Raw genomic sequence first — 16,712 nt, 5'->3', positions numbered from 1 at the left:
GCGGCCCCGACATAGTCGTAAAAGCCTAAACATTCTTTCTCTCTTACGGCGCCTAAATTACGACCTCGGCTCCCTGTCTTTCTGCTCTCTGTAAGGTGGGGGTATGGAATGTGGTCCGTCTCTTCTGCCCTAGACACAAAGTCTCCTGCTTACAACCTTCTTTTTATGATTCAACAATAAAGCATGTCAAGAAAACAGTGCAAGACAGTCACAGCAGATCAAGGATACAGAGTGATGCACACTTATCTGATGAACTACAAAAATGATTGTTCTTTTAACCCAAAAGTATAATGAGGACTAAACTACATACACAGCACACCATCTAAACTAAAGGATAATATATGTCCTACAGCTGTTATCATAATTCAACTACTTTGATTACATATATAAGGTAACATATGATAACAGAATAATATCACAACATACACACACATAGTGCCTTGTCTTAGAACCATGTGGGAGGTGCTTTGCTGTGATGTGTATTGTGTGAACTGTTTTCCAACAGTCACATATTTTCCCGGACCGGCATTTAAGGTGTTGAAGATAAATACAACAGAATAAAATGATATGACCAAGACAAAAACTGCGGTATTTTGTAAATGTAATAATAATAAACCTGTATTCACTAACTTTATTAGCAGGCTCCTCCTGAAATGCGCCAACAACACTGAGAGTAACATCCTCCTCTCTGCCCCTTAATGCTCTCTGGTCACTATGGTAACATGTAAATATTTGAAATTTATTCATAACACACGGGAGAAGTCCCAGGGAAACAGAGTTAATGATAAAAACCCTGAAAACCATACATTTCATCTTCGAGCCTCAACTCTCGCGAATTGGTACGAAACAAATGACCTCCATGAAGACCACCTGGTATTATGAAACATACCCAGTTTTACAAAGGGGATCCCATTTTCTTCACACAGCTTCTTCAGTGTAGCATTTTTTTTTTTTTTTGCTCCACTTTTTTTTGCAAATAAAACTGCATCAGCTTGACCACACAGCGATTAAACGTCTCACAGTTAGGAACCTTGCGATCAACTGATTTTAAGCAATTCTTCAGTGTGTGTGCTGTGCACAGAATGTGCACAAGAGAGTCTTCAACTGTAGCAAGTTGCCGGTGTTTTGGCACAACGCCATTGAAGATACCCACGTTGATAGCAGCCTCGTTTGTGCACGCAGCGACCAACGTTGTTGTCCAGTCATCCAAGCCTGTGTCCTCAAGAAGTCTCACAAGTCCATCCCTACGCGGTGCGGTCAGCACCCAGTTCAATCAGTCCAAGAAAGTCAGGGTTAAACTCTCCTTTGCTGGACACAGACACAATGTAAATGATTTCCTGCTCGACTTTTGTGATGTCCACAGATCCATCGGAAAGCATCCCCAAAGTCACTTATTCGAAAAAAGTATTTTCTTCGGCTCTGGCTCTGGTTGGTGTTTCTTAGGTGGTGGCGAAACACCAAAGAAGCTGCAGCAACACGTGTCAGGTTGAATGAGATGGTCAAGTACGCAAAGGCGCTTGGTAACATAAATGTCACTACGCATTCGTAATTTTTGACACACATACGCACCTGAGTAGCAGCTAGGTGCATCCCTGTCTATAACACAGTTTAACATGTTTATCTACTCATCAGCTGTTTAATTTTTCTCAGTATACAAGACGAACATGTTCATTCACAGCTGCCTCATCACATTTTTACATCTGAACTCTGTGGAGCCTGATCTCAAGGGTTTTAAGTCTGACCCTGAAACCAGTAGAGGATCTTTCTGTCTCTGCAGATTCACTGTGATGGGAGTGATTTCAGCCCTGAGTGATCACGCTGATGTTTGCACAGAGCCCATAATGAAGTGAATGTTTTGGCACATTGGTAACAGTGAAACAGTTTATTAGTAACGTGGGATCGTTTGTGTGTGGAGTATGAACTGAGATTCCTGAAGCTCTTGTCACACTGGTCACAGCTGTAGTTTCCTTCCATGTGTGTATGTTCATGATTGTTACGAGTACCTGAATGTGAGAAGCTTTTGTCACAGTGTCTGCACTTGTATGGTTTCTCTCCTGTGTGGACTCGTTTGTGTGTTCTAAGGTTGACTGCAGTGGTGAAGGATGACCCACACTGATCACAGAGGTGCTTTTTAACCCCACTGTGAATCAGTTCATGACATTTTAAGTGATGTGATGTGGTGAAGCTTCTCCCACATTCTTTGCAGTATTTCAGTTTGTCTCCAGTGTGTTTACGTTGATGTCTTTTTAGGGTGTATTGATCACTGAAAGTTATTCCACAAAGGTCACAGACAAACTCTTTCCCACCACCACAGCAATGACAGGGTTGAGAACTGGATCCATCTGTGTCGCTCTGCTTCTAAACAAAGACACAAACACAGTGTAAGTCAGTCCTTCAACATTTTTATCCTGAACGTCGCCTGAAATAAAGAGCATCTCTGCAGACGTCCAATTACATTTTACTGTTTCAGTTAACACACTCAGTTTACTGGGCTGCAATAACTACAATACTACCATCATAATACTACAGTAATACTTATTTCATGTTACAGTAACATCTGAGTTACACTAAAGTACTACTATGCTAATATTTGCAGGGTACCAACACAGTGCTAAACTACTAACTGCAGTAATACTCATTTAATACTGCATTAATAACACTGTAACTGTGCAGTTATAACACTCAGCTCAATGGGACACAAGACAAACACTACTACCCCCATGACACTGCAATTATAACATTAAATTAGTATTTTAACACTAATGTCTAAAAGTACTAAAGTTAAAAACAAGCAATGATACTACTGCTACAATATTACAATACCATTACGTAACGATACAACTTTGTTAACCATAAGAGAAGATTACAGAATGTTTTGGTTTTGTGCTTATTTTCATTTGTGTTTTATTTTATTACATGTGCTCCTAACAGAGGAATCAGGCTCTGTAAACAAAAGGCCATTTATGGTGAAATAATAACAATATCATTATATACCAGGAAACTGCCTGAACATTAAATAACACCATCATATTAATTTTCAGCACTTTTAGTTTTTCATGATCGTGTAAACAAAACTCATAACTGACATGAAAATCTGAATAATCACTCAGAGCTGCTTTTCCATGCAGTAGAATTGCTAACATGCTAACACAGTTTAATGAGCAGAGTTGTTCCAAACAGTCAGGCTAAAATGACAAGATAACAATATAAATACATACCTCACAGTAACTGCACTTGTAGAGTCTCTTTCTGGTGTGGATCAGTTGGTGTTGCCTCAGGTAACATGGAGCTTTAAAAGTCTTCTCACACAGGTCACATTTATAAGGTCGTCCCTCAGTGTGGGTAAACATGTGTTGTTGTAACTGCCTGTTGGTTATAAACTGTCTGCCACACTGTTCACAGCAGTACACAACATGTCTGGTGTGAATGCGTATGTGTGTATTTCGGGTCTCTATGTGGCTGAAAGTTTTTCCACAAAAGTCACAGCTGTATGCCTTAATTCCAGAGTGGGTAACTAGATGCCTCTGTAAGTGGCCACTTTGAGTAAAAGCTGTGCCACACTGATCACAGCTGTACGCTTTAACTCCACTGTGGCTGAGTTGGTGTCTTTTTAGGGAACCCTTCCAGGAAAAAGACTTTCCACACAAGTCACAGCTGAACAGTCTCTCTCCAGTGTGGATGACCTGATGCTGTTTCAGGTGACACTTGGAAATAAAACCCATCCCACACTCGTCACAGGTGTGTTTTTTCTCTCCCTTTCTTCTGTGAGGTTTGTCGGCCTCCTGAGAGCGCTGACTTCTCGCTCCATGTTGGTCCTGCAGTGACAGAGATACAAACAGAGGCAGTGAGTGAAATGCAGTCGTGGAACAAACTCAACCTTCAAACTCCCTCCATTAACACTAGTTTTAAACCTGAAGGTGGAGTGTGGCACCAAACACCTTAAAGGTCTCTTATCCCCACCTGCTGGTAGTTCTAACACATTACATCCAACCTGGTGTTAAAAATAATTAATAATAATAATAATAATAATGGATACTTTATTGATCCCCATGGGGAAATTACTTGTTTTTCTCTGCATTTGACCCATTCACTCAGTGAAGCAGTGGGCAGCCCACTAAGCAGGCGCCCGGGGAGCAGTGTGTAGGGACGGTACCTTGCTCAGGGGTACCTCAGGGTAGCCGTTAAGTGGATTCGAACCGCCGACCTTCCGATCATGGGGCGACCACTTTACCTACTGAGCTATCCCTGCCCCCATGACTGTTCAAACACTAAAATCATGCCCATCCCTCCTGCTGTACACAGTTATTAATGCTAGCATGCTAACACACTCAGAAAAGTATAAATGTTTACCAAGTCTATACTTTTATGTTTCCTATTATATATTTCTATCATTTTGTCATTTTTCAATATTAATAATTACAATGTAACATTTAAAAGTTGATTCAGTGAAGGAAAATATTTTACTTTTGCTCCCTACATTAGAAAAAGAAAATTGTATTTTGTACTCCTTACATTTACAAAACAGATGTGTTACTTTTAAGGCATCTGAGGGGTTCATTTCATCACTGCAGGCATCAAACATCAAACCAACTTGAGAAACGGGAAAAGTAACACATGAAAGACAATCCTGATCGTGTACTAATCACCAGGGTTTGAAACATAAAAAGAGATGAAAGAGGCAAAACTGTGAGTCATAGTCAGGAGTTAAAGTGAGACGTTGTTCTTCTTTCTTTTTTGCACAGCACCTGAACAAACAGGTAATTTCAAATGCAGCGTTTCTATCAACAAACATCAGCAAACACACAAACTGTTTGTGTGCAGTTTGTCTCACAGTGTGTTGCTGGCTAAAGGTCCAGCTGCTGTACATCACAGGGAGAGAAAAGAAAGAGAGCTAACTTCACTCAGAGATGGAGAAAGTAAGACACACAGGACAGGAGAGGAAGAAGAGAGGTTAGATTTAAAGGGAAGGACTGCTCAGTGGGATTCGATCGACTGGAGATTAAAGCTTACATGTAAGTCCTCATGTGTTGAAATCAGATATTGGGTCTGTACATGTGACATTGTGTTTTTTCAGGTTGTGAAAGATGCTGCAAAACAATCTGAGGCAGATTAACTGTGTTATTTAAAGACTGCATGAAGATCCTCTGCAGGTTAGTGCAGGATAAACAGGTTCGTTTGCTGAACTGTGATGGATTTAAAGTAAAGAACAGTGTGTGACTGGTGCACAGTGACTGTGGTGCTCATGTCACAGTTAGATTACATCAAGTGTAGCAGAGATTCATTTAAACTGAAGCTCATGATGCTGACACAATGTATAATCACACTTGCACAGTCCAATCACTTTGTAACCAGTTATAGTAGTTTCTCATAGGTAATACTACAACAAGCTTTATGAATATTCATGTGTGTAACCAATAAAACAACCTGCAGGGGGAAAGCAAGTTGAAATGGGTTGGAGACAATTGCTTCCCCCTCGCGAGTGAAAACTTGAACTCTGTGTGACCTCGTTCCTGAGTGAGTTTCTGTTTATCCAGCAGTATCAGGGGTAAAACTCTGACAAATGTCCATTTGATTATTAATAATGTTGATGAATAAACCTTCCTTATTTTAACATGTGCTGTGGTCTCTAAAAAACAACATAATATGCAACACAGTCATATAACAGGTTGGGAGGATGAGAGTTTTAGACGTGACTGATTATTTGGTGAAACTGTGATATTTTCCTCACCTTCTGTGTTGAGCTCATTGTTTCCTCTGTAGTGACTCAGCTGAGTCCAGATGGCTGAAAATGTTCCTCTGCTGCTCCGTCAGACTCTTCTCCTCCTGCTGATCAGCTGGGACACAAAACAGATCTTTGTTAGGCTCCACACTGCACTGAAGAGTCAAAGTGTCTCATATGTTCATCTGACAACACAAAGTACAAATTTCACTCTGATTGCTTGTAGAAATCTTGTGAGACGTGTTGTGCTGCAAAGTGAGGAAACTCTCTCACTCACTTATACTTCAGGAGGAACTTTGTGACATTGGCTCTAATATTCTAAGCAGCCCTTTACTATGACAGGGCCAGAAAGTCCTATTTGAAGGTTTGGGAGAAGGACCATGTTAAAGGTGGATTGGGGTTTATACACTTTGTTATGATACAGGTAAGGCTGTAAGAGCCTGAGAAGGTGTCCTGAATGAACCTCTAAAACCAGTTTTCAGCTAACGACTCTGCTTCAGTCTGGAAAACAGCAACTACAAGTTTAAAGACTCCATCAACAATTCACACCCAGCAACAGCCTGAACAGCTCCTCCTGTGGTTTCCACAAACAGGGACAGACCTGTTACTCCCCCACCCCACACTTTCAACTCCTTCAGCCCCCCAGTTCCACCCCCCCACCCCCACCATTCATAATAACAGAGGCCCACACCTGATCACCACTTCACAAGTCTCTCCAGCCCCCATGGTGCCGCTCTCCAAACTCCACCATTCCCCAAACTTTGATTCTGTTCATCTGGACGTAGCTTTTTGTGGGAGAAACGTTTCATCACTCATCCAAGTGACTTCTTCAGTCTCAGCCGACTGCAGGTTTCCTCAATCTTCAACAGTGCATTTGCATAATGACTGAAACGAGCACCACTGAAGGAACAATGGGCTGGGAGGTCAGTTATTGAGCATTAATATGCAAATTCTCATGATCATTGATCAACAACCACTGATCCCTTGCAGCGGGAATGGTACTCATTGCCATTGATCAGCAGTCTTTGATTATTGAGCTTTGATCAGTGGTTTCAGTGCTTTCCTTCCTGCTTTGACTGCAGCTGTGTTTGACACAGGAACGATTATACTTTATTCTTTTTGGGGGAAGTGCAGCTTTAAACCTTCACATGATTCAAGTCAACCCAACAAATCAATCTGGACGATCACAGGTGGGAAAAACTTCTGTAGATAAAATAAAACCCAACATTCACATGATTAAAAACACGACTTCACCAAATCACCAGGAGCTGCACATTAACCACCACAATATATTTTTATTCTCTGTGCTTTCAAATATGAACATTGTTTACTTTCATCTCTGTTTCATTAGTTTTTGTTAACATCTTCCTGTTCCAGAGGGTGATGGGAGTCAAAGAGGAGGTACTGGTCCGTAGTACATCGAAGTTTACCGGAAGCCCACACATACGGACCAGTACCTCCTCTTTGACTCCCATCACCCTCTGGAACACAAACATGGAGTAATTAGGACCCTACACCACCGGGCAGAACAGGTTCCCTCTAAGCCTGAAGGTAGAGCTGGGCGATATAAGATTTTTTTCATATCACGATATGTTTTTTTCATTTCAGGCGATAACGATATCTATCACGATATAAGCCAAATAACTATAGTTGTAAGATTTAAATGTGCCGTTGCTCACAAGTAAAATGTGAAATAATCAGCAGCTTGTTTTTATTTAAATATTTATTTCCCATAATAAGTTCAACAGGGTAGATGTACTTAACACTGCCAGGCTTCTACCTTTCAACCTTTAAAAGCCGGAGAGCAGCCAAATGGCTGGTAGGCTTTTAGCTAAGCTTTAGCTTCAGCCAAGTGGAAGCTAAATTGGCTAGTCATTCATATGTATATTAGGTTGTTACCTGGGAATTCTGGAGGGAGGGGAGTGGGGGTGTGTGACTGAGGGGGTGGGGGAGCTGCTAAAAGCTGTGAACTTACTTCCTTTTGTGTTTCATCTTGAAGCATTCTCAATCATCCAGGGAAATAAATCTCCAAAAGTCACCAACTTGGAGTGTTTCAGTTTGCCATCTTAGGGAGAAATCAACACACATGGGTGTATGTCCTTTGTTGCTGAGATTTATTGATGAAAACAGTACAAAAAAACCAACCATTTGCACACATATTTACAAATAATAATAAAAAGTGAGTGAATACATTTCAACATTTTCAGCAATGTCTTCAAGTAACTTAAAGAAGTCCAGACGCTTTTCTTTGCAAGCTCCTTTGACTGTGACCCTGATACTGCAGCAGATCGCTCTCATCCATTTCCTGTTATCACTTCAAATAGAAATGAGGCTGTAGAGGTTTGGTGCAGGCAGAAAAACAGCTGCAGGGACAATGAAAAGACTTTTCTGCTCCAACTTCTCCCAGCATGCTGAGCTAATGATTAGTTGGTGTTTTTCTCCAAACACTCTCTCACTCTTCTCTCAACGTGTTCACAATAAACTGTGAACAGACACCGAGGAGAGCAGCAGAAGACCTCATTCAGGAGCTAAACTCAACATGAACTGAACTCACAGTAAAGTTAGCTCGGTGCTTACCTTTAGATGAGCCCACAAACCGAGAGAAACTCCGCGATGAAGCTGCAACTCTTTCCAAACACAGGAAACAGATCAGGGAGCAGAGACCCACGTGGTTCACGCTGATCTCAGCTACGATCCAGGAGACAAGGGTGGGCAGATCGATGCAGATATCGATCCAAACGTTGGTTTAGTTTGTTTTATCATCCAAATTCAACCTTTTACTCGCTTTAGATTAAAAAATAGCTCCGTCATCCCGGAAGGCGCTTCGTCTTCTTTACATTGTTTATTGGCGGTTGTCAAACAACAAAATTGTCCTTTACTGCCACCAACTGGTGTGGAGTGTGAACTGGCACGTCGACCCTCAAACTGGAATAAGGCCCGATAACCTTACAATAAGATCCAGTTTCAGTTTTGTGTTTATGTTTTGGATCAGTCGCCCTCTCACAGTGTAATATAGTTTCCTTTTTCTTTTCTTTTTTTTTTCCTGTCCCGTTTGGCTCTTTTGCCATCAGAATTATTGTCTAAAGGCAAAGAAAGATGCCCAACGGATTTACTTTACCAAATTGACCATCCCAGCCTTGCCATAATGGTCCATTTGATTCACCTTTTATTGTTTATTTTATTTTCACTTGCTGAATACGGGACAGACTTGGCTGGGGGAAAGAAGGGGAGAAAGAAAGAGAAACAGCTGAGAAGAGGGACGGGGGAGAAGGGCAAAAACAAAAACCAACACAATGGGCAGAAAAAAAAGAAAAGAAAAAGAAAATGCATCTATCGATCACCTGTTGAGAAAGAAAAAAGAAAACAAGCAGAAGAGAACGAGAGTAATAGAATAAACAACATCACAATGATATATGGGAATATGACAGTAAATACTAAATATTAAACATTATTGTGCAGCACATAAGATCAACAGAACACAGTGTGCTTTGAGGTAGGAGCCAAAAAGGGTGTAGTTTGTGGGTGTGATCACCCGTGTGTACACCTGTGAGCATGGACACGCTTGTTTTTTTAAAAGGTTCCTTCATGTAATGATCTGCTAGAGGGTGTGGGGGGGCCACAGCCCCGTCCTCCAGGTATGGAGGAGATCAAAACTCCAGACATCCAGAGGCCCCCAGAACACAAGAGACCAAGGAAGACCAACAGAGGGGCAGCTGCGCCACTGTCCCAGTAAGAGCTGAGGAGAGTCCCAGATGAGGGCTCACTCAGCAGCCACGGAGCAGAAGCCAGGGGGGGTTGCAGTGACGCGCCCGTGACTAAATTCTCTACTCAGCTTTGCTGCCTCCAATATCACTGAAATGCTGCTTGTTTCTTCACATTTTCCCAACATGCTTGCATTTAAATCGGTCCCGTCTTCTCTCTGTGTACCTGGCCTGTACCACCGCACTTGCTGTCTTTGGAGCGTCTGCCCCCCTTCCTTCTTTCTCATAATGACATGATCCCAGTTTGTCTTGTTAAAGTGACTTGTTAAATGTTGTCATTTTTATGCTTGCCATCTCTACATTGTTTCAACTCTGTGATAAAAGGAATTCCTTTGTCCCCCTCCCCAGCCTCTCAAGGTGTGGGGGGGGGGGGGCTGTAGTGTTTTATCACAGGCACATCCTTGTGAAGGTTTGTTTGTTTGGTAAGCTTCCTGCCCTTTGTATGGCTTCACTGTGTTGTGTATGGTGAACCAGTAAAGGAATTGAACCATATATTGGGTGTGGGGGAGATTATGACTAAGGATGTTGTTAGAAACAGTTGGAAGACACGCACACAGAGACACACACACACACACACACACACACACACACACACACATTCTCACATGCATACAGATGTTTACACATTGTTGCAAAATCTCCCAATTCTTTTAATCTTTGGGCTGAAGGAAAGACAGTACTCGGTGTATTTATGCTCAATCAACAATCATTTATTTCCATACAATTCAACACTCATGAGCATTAGAACCATCATGATGGGGAGACATGCATGAAGAGGGTCACAGCAAATCTCAAAATGGTGACGGGTTACACAGCCTCTTATAGCTCCTAGCGGCCCCGACATAGTCGTAAAAGCCTAAACATTCACATTCTTTCTCTCTTACGGCGCCTAAATTATGACCTCGGCTCCCTGTCTTTCTGCTCTCTGTAAGGTGGGGGTATGGAATGTGGTCCGTCTCTTCTGCCCTAGACACAAAGTCTCCTTCTTACAACCTTCTTTTTATGATTCAACAATAAAGCATGTCAAGAAAACAGTGCAAGACAGTCACAGCAGATCAAGGATACAGAGTGATGCACACTTATCTGATGAACTACAAAAATGATTATGTTCTTTTAACCCAAAAGTATAATGAGGACTAAACTACATACACAGCACACCATCTAAACTAAAGGATAATATATGTCCTACAGCTGTTATCATAATTCAACTACTTTGATTACATATATAAGGTAACATATGATAACAGAATAATATCACAACATACACACACATAGTGCCTTGTCTTAGAACCATGTGGGAGGTGCTTTGCTGTGATGTGTATTGTGTGAACTGTTTTCCAACAGTCACATATTTTCCCGGACCGGCATTTAAGGTGTTGAAGATAAATACAACAGAATAAAATGATATGACCAAGACAAAAACTGCGGTATTTTGTAAATATAATAATAAACCTGTATTCACTAACTTTATTAGCAGGCTCCTCCTGAAATGCGCCAACAACACTGAGAGTAACATCCTCCTCTCTGCCCCTTAATGCTCTCTGGTCACTATGGTAACATGTAAATATTTGAAATTTATTCATAACACACGGGAGAAGTCCCAGGGAAACAGAGTTAATGATAAAAACCCTGAAAACCATACATTTCATCTTCGAGCCTCAACTCTCGCGAATTGGTACGAAACAAAAGACCTCCATGAAGACCACCTGGTATTATGAAACATACCCAGTTTTACAAAGGGGATCCCATTTTCTTCACACAGCTTCTTCAGTGTAGCATTTTTTTTTTTTGCTCCACTTTTTTTTGCAAATAAAACTGCATCAGCTTGACCACACAGCGATTAAACGTCTCACAGTTAGGAACCTTGCGATCAACTGATTTTAAGCAATTCTTCAGTGTGTGTGCTGTGCACAGAATGTGCACAAGAGAGTCTCCAACTGTAGCAAGTTGCCGGTGTTTTGGCACAACGCCATTGAAGATACCCACGTTGATAGCAGCCTCGTTTGTGCACGCAGCGACCAACGTTGTTGTCCAGTCATCCAAGCCTGTGTCCTCAAGAAGTCTCACAAGTCCATCCCTACGCGGTGCGGTCAGCACCCAGTTCAATCAGTCCAAGAAAGTCAGGGTTAAACTCTCCTTTGCTGGACACAGACACAATGTAAATGATTTCCTGCTCGACTTTTGTGATGTCCACAGATCCATCGGAAAGCATCCCCAAAGTCACTTATTCGAAAAAATTATTTTCTTCGGCTCTGGCTCTGGTTGGTGTTTCTTAGGTGGTGGCGAAACACCAAAGAAGCTGCAGCAACACGTGTCAGGTTGAATGAGATGGTCAAGTACGCAAAGGCGCTTGGTAACATAAATGTCACTACGCACCTGAGTAGCAGCTAGGTGCATCCTGTCTATAACACAGTTTAACATGTTTATCTACTCATCAGCTGTTTAATTTTTCTCAGTATACAAGACGAACATGTTCATTCACAGCTGCCTCATCACATTTTTACATCTGAACTCTGTGGAGCCTGATCTCAAGGGTTTTAAGTCTGACCCTGAAACCAGTAGAGGATCTTTCTGTCTCTGCAGATTCACTGTGATGGGAGTGATTTCAGCCCTGAGTGATCACACTGATGTTTGCACAGAGCCCATAATGAAGTGAATGTTTTGGCACATTGGTAACAGTGAAACAGTTTATTAGTAACGTGGGATCGTTTGTGTTCGGAGTATGAACTGAGATTCCTGAAGCTCTTGTCACACTGGTCACAGCTGTAGTTTCCTTCCATGTGTGTACGTTCATGATTGTTACGACTACCTGAATGTGAGAAGCTTTTGTCACAGTGTCTGCACTTGTATGGTTTCTCTCCTGTGTGGACTCGTTTGTGTGTTCTAAGGTTGACTGCAGTGGTGAAGGATGACCCACACTGATCACAGAGGTGCTTTTTAACCCCACTGTGAATCAGTTCATGACATTTTAAGTGATGTGATGTGGTGAAGCTTCTCCCACATTCTTTGCAGTATTTCAGTTTGTCTCCAGTGTGTTTACGTTGATGTCTTTTTAGGGTGTATTGATCACTGAAAGTTATTCCACAAAGGTCACAGACAAACTCTTTCCCACCACCACAGTAATGACAGGGTTGAGAACTGGATCCATCTGTGTCGCTCTGCTTCTAAACAAAGACACAAACACAGTGTAAGTCAGTCCTTCAACATTTTTATCCTGAACGTCGCCTGAAATAAAGAGCATCTCTGCAGACGTCCAATTACATTTGACTGTTTCAGTTAACACACTCAGTTTACTGGGCTGCAATAACTACAATACTACCATCATAATACTACAGTAATACTTATTTCATGTTACAGTAACATCTGAGTTACACTAAAGTACTACTATGCTAATATTTGCAGGGTACCAACGCAGTGCTAAACTACTAACTGCAGTAATACTCATTTAATACTGCATTAATAACACTGTAACTGTGCAGTTATAACACTCAGCTCAATGGGACACAAGACAAACACTACTACCCCCATGACACTGCAATTATAACATTAAATTAGTATTTTAACACTAATGTCTAAAAGTACTAAAGTTAAAAACAAGCAATGATACTACTGCTACAATATTACAATACCATTACGTAACGATACAACTTTGTTAACCATAAGAGAAGATTACAGAATGTTTTGGTTTTGTGCTTATTTTCATTTGTGTTTTATTTTATTACATGTGCTCCTAACAGAGGAATCAGGCTCTGTAAACAAAAGGCCTTTTATGCTGAAATAATAACAATATCATGATATACCAGGAAACTGCCTGAACATTAAATAACACCATCATATTAATTTTCAGCACTTTTAGTTTTTCATGATCGTGTAAACAAAAATCACAACTGAAATGAAAATCTGAATAATCACTCAGAGCTGCTTTTCCATGCAGTAGAATTGCTAACATGCTAACACAGTTTAATGAGCAGAGTTGTTCCAAACAGTCAGGCTAAAATGACAAGATAACAATATAAATACATACCTCACAGTAACTGCACTTGTAGAGTCTCTTTCTGGTGTGGATCAGTTGGTGCTGCCTCAGGTGATGTGGAGCTTTAAAAGTCTTCTCACACAGGTCACATTTATAAGGTCGTCCCTCAGTGTGGGTCAACATGTGTTGTTGTAACTGCCTGTTGGTTATAAACTGTCTGCCACACTGTTCACAGCAGTACACAACATGTCTGGTGTGAATGCGTATGTGTGTATTTCGGGTCTCTATGTGGCTGAAAGTTTTTCCACAAAAGTCACAGCTGTATGCCTTAATTCCAGAGTGGGTAACTAGATGCCTCTGTAAGTGGCCACTTTGAGTAAAAGCTGTGCCACACTGATCACAGCTGTACGCTTTAACTCCACTGTGGCTGAGTTGGTGTCTTTTTAGGGAACCCTTCCAGGAAAAAGACTTTCCACACAAGTCACAGCTGAACAGTCTCTCTCCAGTGTGGATGACCTGATGCTGTTTCAGGTGACACTTGGAAATAAAACCCATCCCACACTCGTCACAGGTGTGTTTTTTCTCTCCCTTTCTTCTGTGAGGTTTGTCGGCCTCCTGAGAGCGCTGACTTCTCGCTCCATGTTGGTCCTGCAGTGACAGAGATACAAACAGAGGCAGTGAGTGAAATGCAGTCGTGGAACAAACTCAACCTTCAAACTCCCTCCATTAACACTAGTTTTAAACCTGAAGGTGGAGTGTGGCACCAAACACCTTAAAGGTCTCTTATCCCCACCTGCTGGTAGTTCTAACACATTACATCCAACCTGGTGTTAAAAATAATTAATAATAATAATAATAATAATGGATACTTTATTGATCCCCATGGGGAAATTACTTGTTTTTCTCTGCATTTGACCCATTCACTCAGTGAAGCAGTGGGCAGCCCACTAAGCAGGCGCCCGGGGAGCAGTGTGTAGGGACGGTACCTTGCTCAGGGGTACCTCAGGGTAGCCGTTAAGTGGATTCGAACCGCCGACCTTCCGATCATGGGGCGACCACTTTACCTACTGAGCTATCCCTGCCCCCATGACTGTTCAAACACTAAAATCATGCCCATCCCTCCTGCTGTACACAGTTATTAATGCTAGCATGCTAACACACTCAGAAAAGTATAAATGTTTACCAAGTCTATACTTTTATGTTTCCTATTATATATTTCTATCATTTTGTCATTTTTCAATATTAATAATTACAATGTAACATTTAAAAGTTGATTCAGTGAAGGAAAATATTTTACTTTTGCTCCATACATTAGAAAAAGAAAATTGTATTTTGTACTCCTTACATTTGCAAAACATGTGTTACTTTTAAGGCATCTGAGGGGTTCATTTCATCACTGCAGGCATCAAACATCAAACCAACTTGAGAAACGGGAAAAGTAAGACATGAAAGACAATCCTGATCGTGTACTAATCACCAGGGTTTGAAACATAAAAAGAGATGAAAGAGGCAAAACTGTGAGTCATAGTCAGGAGTTAAAGTGAGACGTTGTTCTTCTTTCTTTTTTGCACAGCACCTGAACAAACAGGTAATTTCAAATGCAGCGTTTCTATCAACAAACATCAGCAAACACACAAACTGTTTGTGTGCAGTTTGTCTCACAGTGTGTTGCTGGCTAAAGGTCCAGCTGCTGTACATCACAGGGAGAGAAAAGAAAGAGAGCTAACTTCACTCAGAGATGGAGAAAGTAAGACACACAGGACAGGAGAGGAAGAAGAGAGGTTAGATTTAAAGGGAAGGACTGCTCAGTGGGATTTGATCGACTGGAGATTAAAGTTTACATGTAAGTCCTCATGTGTTGAAATCAGATATTGGGTCTGTACATGTGACATTGTGTTTTTTCAGATAGTGAAAGATGCTGCAAAACAATCTGAGGCAGATTAACTGTGTTATTTAAAGACTGCATGAAGATCGTCTGCAGGTTAGTGCAGGATAAACAGGTTCGTTTGCTGAACTGTGATGGATTTAAAGTAAAGAACAGTGTGTGACTGGTGCACAGTGACTGTGGTGCTCATGTCACAGTTAGATTACATCAAGTGTAGCAGAGATTCATTTAAACTGAAGCTCATGATGCTGACACAATGTATAATCACACTTGCACAGTCCAATCACTTTATAACCAGTTATAGTAGTTTCTCATAGGTAATACAGCAACAAGCTTTATGAATATTCATGTGTGTAACCAATAAAACAACCTGCAGGGGGAAAGCAAGTTGAAGTGGGTTGGAGACAATTGCTTCCCCCTCGCGAGTGAAAACTTGAGCTCTGTGTGACCTCGTTCCTGAGTGAGTTTCTGTTTATCCAGCAGTATCAGGGGTAAAACTCTGACAAATGTCCATTTGATTATTAATAATGTTGATGAATAAACCTTCCTTATTTTAACATGTGCTGTGGTCTCTAAAAAACAACATAATATGCAACACAGTCATATAACAGGTTGGGAGGATGAGAGTTTTAGACGTGACTGATTATTTGGTGAAACTGTGATATTTTCCTCACCTCCTGTGTTGAGCTCATTGTTTCCTCTGTAGTGACTCAGCTGAGTCCAGATGGCTGAAAATGTTCCTCTGCTGCTCCATCAGACTCTTCTCCTCCTGCTGATCAGCTGGGACACAAAACAGATCTTTGTTAGGCTCCACACTGCACTGAAGAGTCAAAGTGTCTCATATGTTCATCTGACAACACAAAGTACAAATTTCACTCTGATTGCTTGTAGAAATCTTGTGAGACGTGTTGTGCTGCAAAGTGAGGAAACTCTCTCACTCACTTATACTTCAGGAGGAACTTTGTGACATTGGCTCTAATATTCTAAGCAGCCCTTTACTATGACAGGGCCAGAAAGTCCTATTTGAAGGTTTGGGAGAAGGACCATGTTAAAGGTGGATTGGGGTTTATACACTTTGTTATGATACAGGTAAGGCTGTAAGAGCCTGAGAAGGTGTCCTGAATGAATCTCTAAAACCAGTTTTCAGCTAACGACTCTGCTTCAGTCTGGAAAACAGCAACTACAAGTTTAAAGACTCCATCAACAATTCACACCCAGCAACAGCCTGAACAGCTCCTCCTGTGGTTTCCACAAACAGGGACAGACCTGTTACTCCCCCACCCCACACTTTCAACTCCTTCAGCCCCCCAGTCCCACCACCTCCACCATTCCCCAAACTTTGATTCTGTTCATCTGGACGTAGCTTTTTGTGGG

The 16,712-nt window shown here is 41.4% G+C and overlaps 1 protein-coding gene across 1 annotated transcript; it reads right to left on the bottom strand.

Annotated features, from left to right (window-relative positions):
- Positions 1-300: 300 nt before the first annotated feature.
- LOC146625284 (uncharacterized) lies at positions 301-16,030 on the bottom strand. The gene is made up of 4 exons (XM_085362748.1): positions 16,013-16,030; positions 13,505-14,101; positions 3,219-3,815; positions 301-2,358 (listed from the first exon to the last, which is right to left on the bottom strand). The coding sequence occupies exons 1-4, from the start codon at positions 16,028-16,030 to the stop codon at positions 1,780-1,782; spliced, it is 1,791 nt and encodes a 596-aa protein (XP_085218874.1). The 3' UTR covers positions 301-1,779.
- Positions 16,031-16,712: the final 682 nt, after the last annotated feature.

This window comes from Diplotaxodon limnothrissa, linkage group LG9 (genome assembly GCF_057381915.1).
Source record: "Diplotaxodon limnothrissa isolate DT_005_m linkage group LG9, D_limnothrissa_male_GT1.1, whole genome shotgun sequence".
In the NCBI taxonomy this organism is placed as follows: Eukaryota; Metazoa; Chordata; class Actinopteri; order Cichliformes; family Cichlidae; genus Diplotaxodon; species Diplotaxodon limnothrissa.
This window is presented reverse-complemented; position numbering and strand designations above follow the sequence as displayed.